This window comes from Epinephelus fuscoguttatus, linkage group LG12, assembly GCF_011397635.1.
Source record: "Epinephelus fuscoguttatus linkage group LG12, E.fuscoguttatus.final_Chr_v1".
NCBI classification, from domain to species: Eukaryota; Metazoa; Chordata; class Actinopteri; order Perciformes; family Serranidae; genus Epinephelus; species Epinephelus fuscoguttatus.
Window position 1 is genome coordinate 15,398,173 of NC_064763.1, and position 17,634 is coordinate 15,415,806.

Genomic DNA, 17,634 nt, shown 5'->3' on the forward strand with positions numbered 1-17,634 from the left:
CGTCTGTTTACACCTGTGATGTTTCCCTTCAGTTCCTCCGCTTTAGTTTTAAACAGACAAGTAGTAAAATGCTAACAGAGAAAAATGTTGCTCAGTATAACACTCAACCTGCCTCTGTTTCCTCCCTCACCTCCACTCACAGCTGCAGCATCGCCTGGAAGCCGAGCGCCAGCGCCTGGCCGAGGAGGAGCAGCTGAGAAACCAGATGACAGCTCGGCGGGCCAAGGCAGAGGCAGAGAGGAACCACCAGGAGAGGCTTGTCCAACTGGCCCAGCAGCAGGAGGAGAGGGAGAGGGAGGAGAGGGAGGAGGCCAGGAGGAAGAAGGAGCTGCTGGAGCAGATGGAGAGGGAGAAGGAGCAGCCCGTGGACCACTCAGACATGGTCGACCGTATGTTTGGTTTCCTGGGGAACACCGGGCCGCTGCCCAACCAGGACGGACAGGCACCAGCTGGTTTTGAAGTATGTGTTTATGGTTCTTGTAGGCTAATAAAGATGTCTGACTGAATGTTCCAACAGATGAATTCAGTTTTCAGCCATGTTAGCGGCGTGGCTCTAAGGATCTATCAGCTGGTCCAGGAGATCCTGCAGACTTTGGTGATCCCCTGATCTTTTCCACTAGCGCCACCACAAGGTTCACATCTGTGGTTTTGAGTGAAATACCTTAACTGTGGTCCTGTTTTCATGGAGAACATTTTGACATGTCACAGCAGGAAGTAGACCTATAGAAGAAGCTGAGAATGCCATTTAATGCCATTATCTGAAATCACAAGTTAATTATTTTGTTATCTCGAGAAAGAAAAAAGCTTTATAATCTCCAGATAACGAGATAATTACTTTCCTCTTATTAGGCTACTTAAAATGTCTATCAGAGATCGGGAGGGTCATGCCAGCAGGCATAGATGGCACCTTGACAAATGTAGCAACTGATTTAAGCTGAAAATGTCAGACCAAGGAGACCCATTATTAATGTTATTGATCGCATCAGAGAGTAATGAGATATTAAACCTTGATGTGACATTTTCATCTTAAATAAGTTGCTACAGTTGTCAAAACTGTATCTATGCATACTGGCATGCCTTATAAGAGGTGCCAATTATTATCACAAAATAACAAAGCTTGTTTTCTTGAGATAATGAAATAATGAACTTGTTATCTTGAGATAGAAAGAATAATTGGAATTACAGCCTTTCATGACTTACATAGAAAAGCACATATAGTTATTTTATAATAATGAAATTAATGATGGGTGAATTCTATTTGGCAGCTCAGTTTCAGGATCCCAGTATTGTGCGTGCCAGCCAAAACGGTCACTCTCTTGGACACTTGAACATAATGTAACCTTTGTCATTGTCATTAGTAGCACCTGTGCTTTTCCTATTGTGACATATCGAAATGTCAGCTGTGAAAAATACGTGTTTTCATAAAACTGTCTATGCAAAAGAAAGACGAAAATACTTTTGAAATTGGTGCTGCATGACCAGAGAAAACAGGAAAGGTAGAAAACCTACAACTACCAGAATGCATTGCACCGCACCTGACCAATAAACGCTTCTGCTGGTGGGTGACATCAGTGAGCTTAGACGTTCAGAAAGTAAAATGGCGACTGGTAACAAGCGATCTGGAGATATAGTTAAATGGTAAGCTAAAATATCAAAACACATCAAAAACATTTGAGGCGAGACATAGGCGAAGCAGTAACAGAATCTCGGGTGTTATTTGACCAGCACCGCTTAGTTTTACCGTTTGACTTACTTTAAGCCTCCATTTTTAAAATACAGTAAACAACATGGCGCCCGTTTCTTGTTCACAGATTTTCAGCCAAACAGTGCAAAAATGTTTCTGCTGGCGAGAAATGGGCACTGCAGTTACAGAATCTTGGCTTATATGTGGTCAGCACTGCCTAGTTTTACCCTTTAGTCTGAGTTTGGTCTGCTTTTGCGGTATCAGGTGTAAACAGGCTCAGCAGGCAGGCGGGTCTTGCGCATCATCTTCCCAGAACAATCCCAGCAAAATTAGGGCTGGTGCTGGAGCACAGCTGGGACCCGCTGTATAGCACAGCGGTCCGACATTATTGTGCACCTCTAGCTGCATTAATTGTCTCTTCTCAGATAAACTGCGCCTGGTCTGGAAAGTGGATGAAGTCAGAAGGCGGTGACAAAAAGCCCAGTGGAGTTTTCCGCAGCCTTTAGTCAGTACAGGGAGTCACAGAAACACTTACATCCTGTTCGATCTGATGCCGATTCATTAAAATATCAGACCCATATATCAGTTTGTTTGCAGTCTCCAGTTATTTTAATTATGACAGAGTAACCTATTAAAATGCTTTACAGGCGATCTGTCATGTTCATGGTTCAACCTTGATTTTGCATGAATTCTCATGTACATCAGCATCATATCAGTTTGCAGCAGCAGAACAAATCTGTCCCCTCAACTACAAAAACTTTTTTGAAAACATCACCACAAACACAGGGGAATGAAATACTACAGTTTTAATTAAAGATAAGTCATATAGTCAGGGCTTCACATCTGTACAGACGTTATTTTAAGAATCCTAACATCTCACTCACTGCAAACCTCTTTGTTGCTAATTACTTCAATAATTAAAATGGTCCAATGTTAATATACAGTACGATATGTATAGTTTACAATAATTGGATTCAGTGACTACTCTGTCACCATCAGTAACACAATATGTCTCTTAATAGAATAAACCTTCAAATCAGACAAATGAAATCATAATCTTTTTAAAGCAACAAAGATGAAGAGTTTATCTAAAATGGCATATTGTTGAGTCAACATCTAAACCAATCAGCTGTTAGATCAGGTTAGAGCCAAGTGTTACCCATCATGCCCTGGGTCTTGCAGTTGGTGAAGAGCAACTACAGCCCCCGGCTCTAAGAACTGCAACTGCCTCAATCTCGTGGAATTATCATTGTCCTCTTGTGCATGGCATCTTAGCAAGTTGGGATGACATCAGACACAAATCTAACTGGCATGCATTGTGCGGCAGTGGTCAGTGTTTGATTTTGCGCAGGCCTGCGTCATCTCGAGCAACCTGTTGACTGGTATTCGGTCTCTCTCCTCAACAACACACAACCTTTAAGGGCCTTGTCACCATTACAAAATAAATGAAATATAAAGAAAAGAAGAAGGCTCTCTCTTGCACCAAGGTCTCCATCATTCTGTAATTAGTGTTGTTTTTTTAGATTTATTAAATATTCAAATTAGAATAGAATACAAGCAATAAAAATATTTACAAGGAATATGTACACTTAAGTATATGCACCAAAAAATGTACAACGTGTATTATCAGTGTAGGATGCAGATCGCAGTGTAGAGAAAGAATTAAGGTAGTTGTGGGAATGAGGATAGTGCGTAAGAACCCCAATGTGACAGAATAGTTCCATGTAATAAAAATATGTGTTACAAAGTTTGACGTATTTCTTCCATCACTGTGTTTTCCTCTTGCTCAGGACTTGGAGAAAACTCCTCGTGGGGAGGAAGCTGAAGAGGAGGTGCTCAACGAAGCTCTGCCGTTACCTGATGAGGAAGATGAGGATTTGTCTGAGTACAAGTTCTCCAAGTTTGCAGCCACGTACTTCCAGGGTGTTTCCACTCACACCTACATTAGACGACCGCTGAAACAACCTCTGCTTTTTCATGAGGACGAAGGAGACCAGCTGGTGAGAACACACAGCTCCCCTCCACCTCTTGGCCGTGCACATTGTTATTCTAAAAGTTAGATATGAAATCAGTGCCACTCGCACATCCGTCTATATTCTGTTTTTATTTAACTTTTACACAACAATTACCTTCTTGGAATTTGAGTTGTACTTTTACTAAAGTAAAGTATCTAAATGTTTCCTCCACTGCTGACAGATTAGAAAGTGACTCACTTAACTTACTGCTGATTTAAACGTATTGCTCTATGTTCCAGGCTGCATTAGCGGTGTGGATCACCGTGTTGAGGTTCATGGGAGACTTACCGGAGCCAAAATGCCAGATTGTCATTAATGATGGCAGCGAAAAGATTCCCGTCATGACAAAGATCTATGAAACACTCGGCAAGAGGACTTACAAGAGGGAGCTGCAGGAGCTTCAGGTGGAAGGAGAGGTGAGATGATGGTGGAGGGTCAACTTGTTTTGTTAGCATTACTGATGGTCACATTAACTCACCAAATGTCTTTACGCTCTGTTTGCGTGTCTACAGAACAGCTCCATAGACAGCCAGAAGAGGAACAGTGTCCGACATAAACTTGTGTCTCTCACTCTGAAGAGGAAATCCAAAATCACTGAGGAGGTGAGATTCAGACATAGACTCTGTAAATAATAGACATAGCTACGGTGACGTCATTTTGTGGACTCACATTTCGAAGCCTCAAATTCAGAATTTTGGCCATCGCCAGCTTGGTTTTTTTGGAACCAGACGTGATCATGTTTGGACTCAAGGGTGAAGCTGTGGAGGAATGAGGGGTGGATCTGAGTCAGACTGTCACGACATCTCACAGAGAGCCTGCCACTCAAGTGGCCACACCCTTAAATATGCGTAATGTGAAGCTGTAATAAAATGTAAACTGGTGAGTTAAATAAAAATTCATCCGCCTTACAGTCGTCATGAAGTTGGAAATGAGCTATAGAGACCAAAACTGTTATTTGTACCAGGCTGTAAACATGTTTATTTCTGCTGTAAAGTTGGGCATTTTAACATGGGGGTCAAGTGGCCATTTGTTGAACCGCAGTTTTTGGCACCTCTGCATTTGTGTTCATTTTTCAGCCCTAGATGTTGCTGCTTTAACTGTACACAGCTCAAATTTTCCATTCCACTGGGAAATACATAATAGCACAGAAGCTAAAGACACTATAACTTCAGTTTCACTGCGACTTTGAATATTTCACCTTCATTTCTGTATAATAAGGATTTATTCATCATTTGAGCATGACAGATGGCTCTAAATTCTGCAATACCCATGAGCCTGGCTGCTGCTAAAGAGAAGAGGTCAGAGGCACGAATCAGCTGTAGCAGCAAATTAAAATGTTTTGTTGTTGCAACTGGAAACAAAACACAATGCCATAGTATACAGAACAGAATATTTATATTGCCGAAATGCACCTTGGGAGTTGTAGTTAACTTCTCCATCAAAGCTCTATGTGTGCATTCGCTTCGACTTTTTATCACAGAAAAAATATATTTTCTAAACCAGTTTTTTAGCTTTTTGTACTGATGATTTAACCTGGAGTTTTTGTGCCAATCCAAGCCGTAGAAGTGCTCCAGCTGTGAGTCATGTAACTTTATCTATAGGGAGAATGAATAGATTTTTACATCCTCAACCAGGGACACTTGAATTGCTTTTCCCACTTCCCAACTTTACATCATTTCACTTGTAGATGACACAGCTTAATTTTAGTTGTATAACTGTTTGTTTCTCTTCAATGTCGGTGGCAGGTGACCAGGCGGTTGACAGATGGGGACTATGGCCTCCAGGGGAACAGCATGCTGGAGGACCGACCCACCTCCAACCTGGAGAAACTCCACTTCATCATCGGCAACGGCATCTTACGGCCTGCCCTCAGGTGACCTGCAGGGGTGACTTCAATGTGGCGGTGGCGTTAGACATGGAGGCACCAAAATATTGTAGAATTACCATTTGGGAATATCATCTCATGAACATTTACACAAATGTGCATGCCAGATCTTACTAGTAAAATGTTCAGTTTAGCTCTGAATCAACTAGTTTATTACAGCAGTGTGTTTTGAACATGTTTATTTTGTGTTTTGAATCTATTTATTTTGCTCAGCTGTTGTTTTTCTGCCTCAGGGATGAGATCTACTGTCAGATCTGCAAACAGCTTACTCAGAATCCATCCAAGAGCAGCCATGCCCGCGGATGGATCCTTCTGTCTCTCTGCGTGGGCTGCTTCGCCCCCTCTGAGAAGTTTGTCAAAGTAAGAAACCTCTAAATCACTTCAACCAGGAAATGCCACATATGTATGCTGGTACTGCAGCTTTCAAATACTGCAGGTCAGTCATGGCTTCCTGGTCAGTCAGTTTTGACCTAGGGTTGTCTTTTGTGGGACTCACTGTTTCCCTCTGTTCTCTGCAGTTAAATTGATATATTTGTAATTGATGAAAACATCCAGGAAATAAAAGCCAGGTACGAATGGTGAATGCACATTTGAAGAGGCAGGAAAGATGTTAAAAGTTTGCCCTCTCACTCTAACTAAACATTTAAAAAAAGTTTTACTAAGACAGGATGTGGTCCGAAGAAATTGATTTGATTTCACTTTATTATCAGAAACAAATTCTGAAACTTGTCTGGCATCCCAGCACATTAACTGTTTCACATAATACGCATAAATACAAAAATAAAAAACATCTTTTGACAGAATAACAAAACCATTTTGAGTGTTTGTAGTCTAGAAGAATTCCTTTCATGACTAATTGTCATTGATGCCTAAATTGAAAGCAATTTTTGTTGCAAACAAACATTGAAAACACAATAAAAACAAGTCTGTTCCGCTGAGAAATCCAGACTGAACAGAGCGGTGGAAATACATCCTTTGTTTATGGCACAAAGGATTTATTAACATCCAATTGAGGGTATAGACAGGACAGATCAATAACCCATCATAAATACTAGGGAGTCTGACATTATAACAATAAAATAGCCAGACTTACAAAAGGAAAATGAATCATTTCAAATAACACTTCTGGTTTCAGCTCTTTATTATGATGAGTAAGTGTTTGTTCAATTGTTTGTTTTTGTCATATGCAACAGTGAACTGAGTATATTGTATTTTGGCACAAGATGTCACCTTTGGCTTAAAGAAATTTTCAGAAGGCATTTTACAATATTTTCTGACATTTTATAGACCAAAGAAAAATAATCAGCAGGTTATAGCTGGGGATTTACCTTTTTTGTCTTTATTCCTATGGATAATTGGTCAGCTGATGCACACAGTGTGATGTTTAGGTATTTTTTAGCAGCTACTATAGTGTTAAACAGAAGTAAAAAAAAAAAAAAAAAAAATGTGTCAGTCATCCACAGTATCATTGATAAATGTCAGCTTTTGCTGCCAGACGGCCAAAATGCAAAAGAACTTTAATCATAACATTTTCAGTAAAAAAAAAAAAAAAAAAAGAAAGAAACATCTGCTGTCTCTGGTATGAGGCGCCTATTATCCTTTATGGGGGGGGGATCTGTTTATTTTACTTCCAGCACTTCATGTTAAAAAGAGCAAATCTTCATCAGATTACTGTCCAACTCTCTGTTTTTTCTTTCCCCCTCCTCTGTCCCTCTGTCAGTATTTACGGACATTCCTAAATAACGGTCCTCCTGGTTATGCTCCATATTGTGAGGAAAGGTTGAGGAGGACGTTTGTGAACCGCACCAGGACCCAGCCGCCATCTTGGTTGGAGTTACAGGTACTGAACATGCTCGTTGTTATGTCTTTGAGTTGTTTGCTCACTGTGGTCCTTCAGAAGCATTGAAATGAGTTTTCTCAAAAATGTTTTTGTATGTGATTACGGGCTGTCAGGAGACTTTAAACATTTTTAAACTAAAATTGGGATAATTTTAAAGCGGTGGATCATGAGCGCAGGAGGCTGTTTTTTTGTTGAGTTTCAGTCATCATCAGACCTGCAGCAAATACTGTCACTTCTGCAGCTACAGCAGCTAGGAAGCTCATCAACTCATAATGGGCTAATGCTGACATTACATTGCAATACAATATCCAGGTCCAGCTCATGTTAGATTTATTAATTATATCACAAAGTGCTGTAAAAATGTATGATATAACAATAAGCAATTTGAGACCATATTGTCCATACTGATTTTCCATCATACTTTGACCGATAGGATTATGAAACTGATATTAAATTTAATTCTGTGGGACTAAGAACGTCTTAAAAAGTCTTGTTGATCCAGCACACCATTGGTGATGTAGTTCTAATTTCAAACATTCAATATGATTTCAATCTTTCATCATATCAAATTTAATTCAGAATACCAAGATATTAAAAGCAGAAGATGGATCCAGAAGGTATCCAAAACTATGCAACATAATAATACTTCAGTCAATTATCAATTCAGTCAATTTAAATAAGTTCTCAAGAGACATGCTATCATACCTTGGGCAGTATGATAATCACACTGATATGAAATTGAATTTTACGTGGTATAAAAAGCGTTGTAAAAATTAATTTAAAAAATATAAATGTTAGTTAACCTAATATTTAAAAAAATCTTGGGGAACCTCCTGCTATTTATTCTGATAAACTGTACATTGCAGAATATTTTTATTATATCTGAAGTCAGTTTATGTGATTAAAAAAAAAATAAAACAAGTGACTAAATCTGAAAGTTTGCTAAGACAACTTAACTTATTTCACTTTAACATCAAGACAAACTTTTTTTTTCATTATCTCAGCCACATTCTAAACTTGTGGGGGGGGTTTTAAGTGATATTTGTAAAGTTTTGTTATTAAGCACTTGGCCTTGAATCTGAATTTGAATATTTGAATATTTTTTGCCCCTCAGGCCACTAAATCTAAGAAGCCCATCATGTTACCAGTCACGTTTATGGATGGCACCACCAAGACACTCTTGGCAGACTCAGCCACTACTGCCAGTGAGCTCTGCAACGCTCTAGCAGACAAGATCAGCTTGAGAGATCGCTTTGGTTTCTCGCTGTACATTGCCCTGTTTGACAAGGTAAAACCAAGACAGTAGACCAGTTTATATTTTGTGTATTATATGACCTCATATTAACCTCTGATTAAAGAGCAGCGTTGTTCAATATGATGGAGATTGTATATTTGAATCTGAAAGATGCTGACTTAACTGTTTATTGAATACATTTGTGTATCCGTTTTGTCTAGGTGTCGTCACTTGGCAGCGGTAGCGACCACGTCATGGACGCCGTCTCCCAGTGTGAGCAGTATGCCAAGGAGCAGGGCGCCCAGGAGAGGAATGCCCCCTGGAGGCTGTTTTTCAGGAAGGAGATCTTCAACCCCTGGCACAATCCCGCCGAGGACTATGTCGCCACAAATCTCATTTACCAGCAGATTGTACGAGGGGTGAAATTCGGAGAGTACCGCTGTGAGAGGGTAAGTGGCTTTGGTTTGTTTAACATGCAGTTGATGTGCTTGAAAGGTATTTTATGGATTTCTTTTTAGAGGAGACCCTGTGCACACTAAGTTACATCTACTCAAGTACTATACTACTATATAAGCATCTCAAAATCAAGACATCCTATTGGATAAATTCAGCATGCAGTGATCAGTCCATCATCTGTGTCACCTGTATTGTACTGTTGAATCTAAATGTCCACCTTCCAGACTCACAGACCGTTCACACGGAGGGTCCAACACATCAAGTGCTGTCCCAGACCAACTAGTGGGGTGGAGAAGTGGGTCATAAAACCCTCCAACAGTGAGCCCGCATTGAAGCCGACTCACTGACCATGTGCAACGCAGTGTTGTGTTCTTCATGGAAGTTCCATGCAACTACCCTTGCTCCAACTAAGAAAGAAATTTAATATTGTTTAACAGACGTTAACATGTTAAAGGTTTTATTATATTCAGGATAAAATATCCTCTTGTTTCCAGAAAACAGTCACGTTCATTTGATTGTGTAGTGTCGTATATTGTATATTTTCAGGCTGTATTGTACAAAAACAAGCAGCTTATAAATATCAGAGTGAAAAATGAGAAGTAATGCTACCAAAGAAGCTTGGGAGTGAGTTTAATTTCTATTAATTTATTTACTTATCGATTTATTGAGTTATTTATGTCTTTTAATGACAAAAGGATAACATATAAACATTTAGGTAAACAATGGCGGCACGTACAGACAGTTCCTCTTTCTGCCACAAAGAGAGAAGTTTGTCCCAAAGCTTGCTGCTATATTTAAACTCTACACCTTGATGAAGGGTGCTTCATTCAGCTGTGAAGGTGACTACAAACAGTGTTACACTCAGCGACAGAGTGGGAGTGGTGTTCTCTGGAAGCAAACAGAAAGTCCACTTGAGGCTCTGTGTGGACTGGATAAATTGTGGATTTGGACGGCCCTTAGCATTTGCAGACTTCCTTGGAATGTGCCCTCAAAGTCTGCGAGTCTACACAGTGCGGTGAAATCTGGACATTTGAATTCAGCCTTACTCTGTTGCCTTTGATTTACACATCATGGCACCATCTTGTGGTTAAACCAATACATAATCAGCCACAAGAACAATAAATAAATAAATAAATAAAACCGTAATATAATTTCTATTAAATTTAAACAATTAATGGTGAACTCAGCTTATAAGAAAACACCTCAAGTCTGGCACTTGATTCTTTTAATTTGACAGTAGTGTGTTTAATTTACATCCAGATTTCTTCCTAATTTCAAAACGTGTGATAATTCACTTACTCGATGTGCTGAAAGCGTCGACTACAAATTGTGTGGCTGTTCCAGAACATGTTGTGCTGGAGAGTAACAGGTGAAACAAATGACAGCCTGATTCCTGAATGATGCAATCAGCCATTGGGATGCCTCGCATGGTGTCTGAAAATGTATATAAAGTGGTTTTCAATCCATTGTTCCCTGAAAAGAGCAAGTCTGTGATTGTTCATCCTTTTTCAAGTGGTTAAGACTTTTAAAGCCACAGGATGAGGTATAAATTTGATGGGGTTGCGGTGCAGCAACCCTTTTACAGTATCTATGTAACTTGACTTTGTTCCAGCACGTTCTGATTTGGATTTATAGTTTTGTCAAATGTGTCATGGCGGTTAAAATAACCACATCAATTCACTATAAGAACAAATTAAACCCTTACGAGAGTAAAATAAGTAGAGTTCAGGTTTTTCCCGTGTGAACTGTATTTTCAGGACACATTTTCATAAAAACTGGCTACAGAAAAACAGTCCATCAGTCCGTCATTAGATTTTGTTTTGCCACGATCATCTCCTCACACTGTGTCTCTGTGTAAACAGGAGGAAGACCTCGCAGAGCTGGCCTCCCAGCAGTACTATGTGGATTACGGCTCTGAGATCCTCCAAGATCGCCTGCTCAGCCTCATCCCCACCTACATCCCTGACAGAGAAATCACCTCCACTAAGACTGCAGAGAAGTGGGCACAGCTCATCATTAGCGCCCACAAAAAGGTACCTGTCAACAAAACTTTTGTCTTTTGAGGACACCCTTGTCTTTTGCAACAGCTTTTGTGACAGAAACTAACGACAGCTAACTGTGCAGGGATTACACACTAAGAGGAGGCTGAACACACAGAAGGTGAAGGAGGACGTGGTGGATTTTGCTCGTTTAAAGTGGCCTTTACTCTTCTCACGCTTCTACGAGGCCTTCAAATTCTCAGGTGGGTATTTATCATTGTAAACTGTGTCTTACTACTGCAGGCATCTCAGGGATGTATGGAAGCCCATTTCCATTAGTGTGATGGGGAAAAAAAAGGTCACGAAAAGGTCACGATAAGTCGTAACAACACACTGTCTTGAAATGATGACTGAATTTTTTATGGATACGATGTCATCACAGGACCCAGTCTGCCCAAGAACGACGTGATCGTGGCGGTGAACTGGACTGGGGTTTACTTTGTGGATGAACAGGAGCAGGTCCTTCTGGAGCTCTCATTCCCAGAGATCACTGCAGTGTCCAGCAGCAGGTACGATAACTACAAGTGGTCAAAGCAATGCTGATGGAAAAAATAGTCCAAATTATGTTCCATACCATGAAAGCAAAAAAAGAGTACTCAAGTATTTATTCCACCTCTTGAGGGGCTCATTGTATGAGTAAAGTCTCTATCAGAAAGATACAGAATGCAAGTCCCTTCAAAAACAATCCAAGCCACACTGTAGGGTTTGTGCAAAACTTAAAATGCGTTTATTTATTTATTTATTTATTTTTTGGCAACAAAGATTAAAAAGAGCAAAGTGTTAGACTCACAGGTCTTCATCAGGGTCACTGGGTGTTTCTCAAAGTCAAGGATCCTTCCTTGAGAATATGAAAAAAAAAAATTCACGTTTGTATGATTAAAAACTCAGTCCAAATAAGTGACATATTTATCTAGATCCTGCCAAACCTCTGCTGGCGCAGGTTTCATTGAAGAGGCCCCGCCTTCACTTCCAGCAAATTGTGTGCAAAGCATTGTGGGGATTTTATACTTGCTGAGGATCCACACATGCATTCTTCGAATTTCTCTGAAAGAAGGACTCTGAAATTTGGAAGGATCCGTGACATTGGAACAGTCCTTTGGCGGGGGTCTATGACATAGCGTCCTTCAAAGTCGGCCGTTTGAGGATCCTTCCTTGACTTTGAGAAACACCCAGTGTCTACTGTAGCTTACACACCTGTGTTATGTTAAACTAATGAATTGAGTGAGAGGATGACGCTCCTTTAATGTGCAAGCCTACTGGTCAAAAACAAGGAAGTGATACACCAACAGAAAGGAGACAGGGAGGGGAGAAGCAGTGATTCTAGAGAGATGGATATAACACAACTAATCCTTTTTGGTTTTGTAAAAATCTTGTATGTACTAAAGTATACTTAGCTCACACTCACAATAAATCAGTAACCACTACACTATAAATATAATTAATCTTTAAAGATACATTGCTCCATGATGAGCCTACATTATTTATATTTTGTGATTTTAAAGTAAAATTTCATTTTCCAGAGGAGGTAAACTGCAGGGCCAGAGTTTTACATTGGCCACCATCAAAGGAGACGAGTACACGTTCACTTCCAACAATGCAGAGGACATCCGCGATCTGGTGGTTGCCTTCCTCGAGGGTCTGAGGAAGAGGTCCAAGTATGTGGTGGGACTGCTAGACTGTCCCAACCCTGGTGAGATTCACTGATGGATCCATTTGATTGTTTTTATGTTAAAGAGCTTCACATATAATTGATAAAACTGCTTCTGCTGTGATAAAGTAGCTTTTTTTCTTAACCTCTATTTGCAGTTCATATCTTGTACTAATAATCTGAATCTGCAAATGAACTTAAGTTATCAACTTCATGTAGTGGAGTAAAAAGTGCAGTATGTCCCACTGAGTTGTCGTGGAGTAGAACTATAGAGTAGCATAAAATGAAAATACTCAAAGTTCAAGTACCTCAGAATTGTGTTTTAAGTACAGTACTCGAGTAAATGTATTAAGTCATTTTTTTACCGTGGTCTTGCAGTGGGGGTGGATTCCACATTCCTGAGTTTCTCCAAGGGGGATCTGATCATCCTGGACGAACATGATGGAGAGCACGTGATGAACTCCGGCTGGGCTCACGGCATCAACGACAGGACCAGACAGAGAGGAGACTTCCCTGCTGACTGTGTCTACGTACTGCCCACTGTCACCAGACCACAGTATGACATAGTGGTGAGTGGAGCTTACAGTAAGGCTGCAAAGGGGTTCATTTAGCTTGTTACTTAAAAAGTTTCAAAGTCGCTTTCCCCCATTAGTTAATTTGCGAGCTATCCGACACATGAACACATGGTATGGATTTGAGTTACCATATTATTTTCACTCTTTCTCCATCTCAGGCTCTTGTGACAATGACTCCTGATCAGAGGCGAGAATCCATCGGTTTGTCCCACATGAGCCTCGCTGACACTGAGGACAAAACTAAGGCCTACACACTGGAGGAGTTCTCCTACGACTACTTCAGGTGTGTGTCCTAATCCTTTACATGTAAAGTGTATAGTTGCTTTGCAAAACAGTAGAAATGGACTGACTTTGCAAAAGCGTAAAAAACTTTGCATGTTACCAGGCCTCCTCCTAAGAGCACTCTGAGCAGGGTGATGATCTCTAAGAGCCGAGGGAAGGACCGTCTGTGGAGCTGCACCAGGGAGCCTCTCAAACAGCCTCTGCTGAAGAAAGTCCTGGCCCACGAGGAGCTTTCCCAGGAGGCCTGCCTGGCCTTCATAGATATCCTTCAGTGGAGGATGTAGGGTCTCTGTATTTGTGGTTTTTACATATATATATATATATATATATCTATATATATATATAGATATATATATATATATATATATATCTCTTTACTCTCCAAGCCTTTTTCTCGTCTTTTTTTCTTGCTTGAAGAATTGTTGCCTTTTTTATTCAATAATGAACAATTTTATACTTCAAAACCTTGAGTAAATAATATGGTCTGAAAACATTTACCATCAAAATATGGAAAAGCTAAATAATAGTGCAGTAATTAGTGCTTAAAGGGAAAGTCCAGTGGTATTTTTCTTACTGCCAATAAATCCAATGAAAAGACCAAAACCAACAAACGATTGATCCAATTAAAAAGCAGGATTGCCTTGATATCCAAAGCCTGATTTAGTGAATAAATTCTGACTATTTAAATGATTTTTATTTTTTTTATTTATTTATTTATTTTTTTTAAGATTGGGAGACATTGGAATTTAATGGAGCATAATGCATTCACTAGAGTAAAAAATATTTACTCTGTTTTTCTGAATTTATAAGAATATCTCATTAATAAATAAAAAAAGGTCTGTGTTTAGCTTCTGTAGGAATTGGTAAAGGGAATTTAGATAATATATGTATTTTGACTGTTCTTCAACCAGAAAAAGAAATCAAATCTTTTTACAAATAGGGCTTTTTTATATATTCTGTATATTTTTCTGATTATTAATAAATCCCATGAGAACACCGCAACCAACAATGGATATATCTTATCCCTCTGTGCCATAGAGCTGCACTGTTTTCCATAAACTATTAAAGACACATCAATGAGGCACATCATGTAATAGTAAATAATTAGAGTTCCCCTTTAATTCCTCATTACCAGGTTTATTTACCCAAAATTTTTGACATTCAACCAGTTATGTTTTTAAAATCTTTAAAATTAGTATATTATTCCTTTCATTGTGTTTTACAAATTCTTAACACTGCAATTAAAATACTAAAACAAATCTCAAAGACACGCCTCAGCAAAACGAAAAACGAGCATGTGATTGTTTGTAAATGAGCACATCCGTTTTTAATCTAGTACTATGGCTGCAGCTGCAACTAATCATTCTTCTATTTATTATCCTTATCAATTTATGTGCTGATTATATTCTCGATAACTAGTTTTGTCTCTAAAACAGTAGACAGTAGTGGGAAAAACAGTTTGGATTCAGATTTTTCCAACAGTCCCAGTGTGAGTGTGGAGGAGGATCATTTTAATACATGCATCTGACAGTTAAGAAAATTCTTTTCACTTTTATTATGTTATTGTCTATAAAATGTTTTTTATTTATTGCAGTAGGTTATTGCCAAAGAAACAATAACCTCCTCAATCAATCAAGTTTCTCTTCCACAAGTCAAAGGCGTCAGCTTCAGCCTGTTGTTGTGTTAACCGTTGATGTCCTTGACCTCGGCTCCACCTGTGATGAAGTATATGGGTGACTACCCGTCCAAACGAGTGCGTTCTGTCAACGAGCTCACCGATCAAATCTTTGAAGGAGCGCTGAAGGCCGAACCGCTCAAAGACGAGATCTTCTGTCAGATTCTCAAACAGCTGACTGACAATCACATCAAGTAAGTCTGAAGCACACACACAGATAGAGAGATTTTATTTGTTTAAATGCATGTGTTTTATTGGAGAAAAGGTTGTCAAAAGAACACATTTTTACATTTATAAATATTGCTTGTGTGTGTGTAGGTACAGTGAGGAGAAGGGCTGGGAGCTGCTGTGGCTCTGCACTGGTTTGTTTCCTCCCAGTAACATCCTGCTGCCTCACGTCCAGAAGTTCCTGCAGGCCAAGAAACACTACCCACTGGCTCCAGACTGCATGCAGCGGCTACAGAAAGCCTTACGGTAACACACACACACACACATGCTTCAGATCCTCTTAAACAGCCTTTGTTCTACTGTGTTCAGATTAAATCAGTTTTCCGTCTCTCTTCTGTGTGATTTGTTGTAGAAATGGATCAAGAAAGTACCCTCCTCACTTGGTGGAGGTAGAGGCCATCCAGCACAAAACCACTCAGATCTTCCACAAAGTTTACTTCCCTGATGACTCAGACGAGGTCAGTGACAACTAATATCCAAAATATGTTATTACATTATATATAATAACTGCAGTTACTATAGACTGATACCGTATATGGGACCTATATTGGCCATTAATGGGAAAAAAATGTACAGCAGCTGCTGCGTAGCGGTGAGTCATGGCCAGGCAGGAAGAGAAGTGAGAAATACAGGAGGGTCTGTTAGTAGACTTCCCAGGATCATAACTAACTCAGCACAACATCTTTAATTGAAAACATCTGAGAAATGAACTTTGAAATTTATTAGTGATTACATGCACGCTCGCTTAACTAAATACATTGTGTGTTGTAGCTACAGCTTCACTTGTTCTGGTACAGCCTGGATAAATTCAGTGGAATAGAATATCTTTATTGTCATTGTACACTGAAAGTGAATGCAGCCTCCTCAGTACAAATATAGGTAAAAAGAGCTTCTAAAAACAATTACAAACTACACCGATCAGCCAAAACATTCAAACCACTGACAGGTGAAGTGAATACCTTTGATTATTTTGTTCCAATGCATTGTTCTGCTGGGAAACCTTTGGTTCTGGCGTTTATGTGGATACCACCTGACATGTTCCACACACTCAGGACACTCCCAGAGATCCTCTGTCCATGCCTCGACAGGTCAGAGCCAGGTCCAATCCAAGGAGGCCCCACCTTGGACTAGGGGCACATCTGGGGTACCGGCACATCACAAGAATCCTTGAACAGATTGGGACCTGGCAAATTTAGAAGCGTGGTCGAAACTTTGAGCTTTTTGTCATGCTCCACAGGCCATCACTGTCATTGGGGAGTGCTGTTGCCATGAGGGGGGGTACTTGGTCTGCAACGGTGTTTGAGTGGGTGGAACATGTCAGGTGGTATCCACATGAATGCCAGAACCAAAGGTTTCCCAGCAGAACAATGCATTGGAACAAAATAATCAAAGTTATTCACGTCACCTGTCAGTGGTTTTAATGTTTTGGCTGATTGGTGTATATAGAAAAACAGTAAATAATATTACACTTAAAAAAAAAAACACTGAAAACACATGCAGGGCATTCCACCTATTGCTGCACTCAATCTTATTTCTGCAGTCAAGCCTTTGTGCATTCATTCAGTGCAGTTATGGCTTTTGGATAAAAGCTTTAACTTTTAATTGTCCCTACAGGATGATTTGCAGAGGTAATACAATATAAGAACTTTTGAAAATAGGAAAGGAAAGCTGATAATATAAGTACAATATGAAAACGCAAAAATAAGTTGTATAAATATTGATAAGATATTAAAGATATTCTTTCCTTCTGTAAACCTGCTACTGTGAATATATTTGCAATTAAAAACAGATGTCTCTCAGCTTCATCCTCTTGTGTATTTTTTTTGTTCTATATGCAGTGTTTCATAAACAAGCAGCGTGTTTCTGTTCTCAGGTGTTTGAAGTGGAGTCGAGCACCAAGGCCAAAGACTTCTGCCACAACATCTCCGGACGTCTTATGCTGAAATCCTCCGAAGGCTTCAGTCTCTTTGTGAAGATCACTGACAAGGTGAGGACGGACTGAAGCCTAATTATCCAGATTCTAATAAATGTTTCATAACTGTGGACGTTTTCTTCAGTTGAACGCACAGCCGT

At 39.7% G+C, this 17,634-nt stretch overlaps 1 protein-coding gene across 1 annotated transcript in view; it reads left to right on the forward strand.

Annotated features, from left to right (window-relative positions):
- The window catches only part of myo7ab (myosin VIIAb), a 61,281-nt gene that overhangs the window by 40,169 nt on the left and 3,478 nt on the right, over nt 1-17,634 (forward strand). The window contains exons 23-42 of the mRNA XM_049591278.1: nt 143-460; nt 3,475-3,684; nt 3,939-4,115; nt 4,212-4,301; nt 5,445-5,572; nt 5,818-5,944; nt 7,305-7,424; nt 8,539-8,712; nt 8,880-9,107; nt 10,977-11,147; nt 11,239-11,356; nt 11,536-11,662; nt 12,674-12,843; nt 13,180-13,370; nt 13,535-13,659; nt 13,762-13,919; nt 15,374-15,527; nt 15,652-15,807; nt 15,914-16,019; nt 17,435-17,548. Of these exons, the coding sequence (XP_049447235.1) occupies nt 143-460; nt 3,475-3,684; nt 3,939-4,115; nt 4,212-4,301; nt 5,445-5,572; nt 5,818-5,944; nt 7,305-7,424; nt 8,539-8,712; nt 8,880-9,107; nt 10,977-11,147; nt 11,239-11,356; nt 11,536-11,662; nt 12,674-12,843; nt 13,180-13,370; nt 13,535-13,659; nt 13,762-13,919; nt 15,374-15,527; nt 15,652-15,807; nt 15,914-16,019; nt 17,435-17,548 (3,162 nt within the window). The remainder of the gene's footprint in view (nt 1-142; nt 461-3,474; nt 3,685-3,938; nt 4,116-4,211; nt 4,302-5,444; nt 5,573-5,817; nt 5,945-7,304; nt 7,425-8,538; nt 8,713-8,879; nt 9,108-10,976; nt 11,148-11,238; nt 11,357-11,535; nt 11,663-12,673; nt 12,844-13,179; nt 13,371-13,534; nt 13,660-13,761; nt 13,920-15,373; nt 15,528-15,651; nt 15,808-15,913; nt 16,020-17,434; nt 17,549-17,634) is intronic.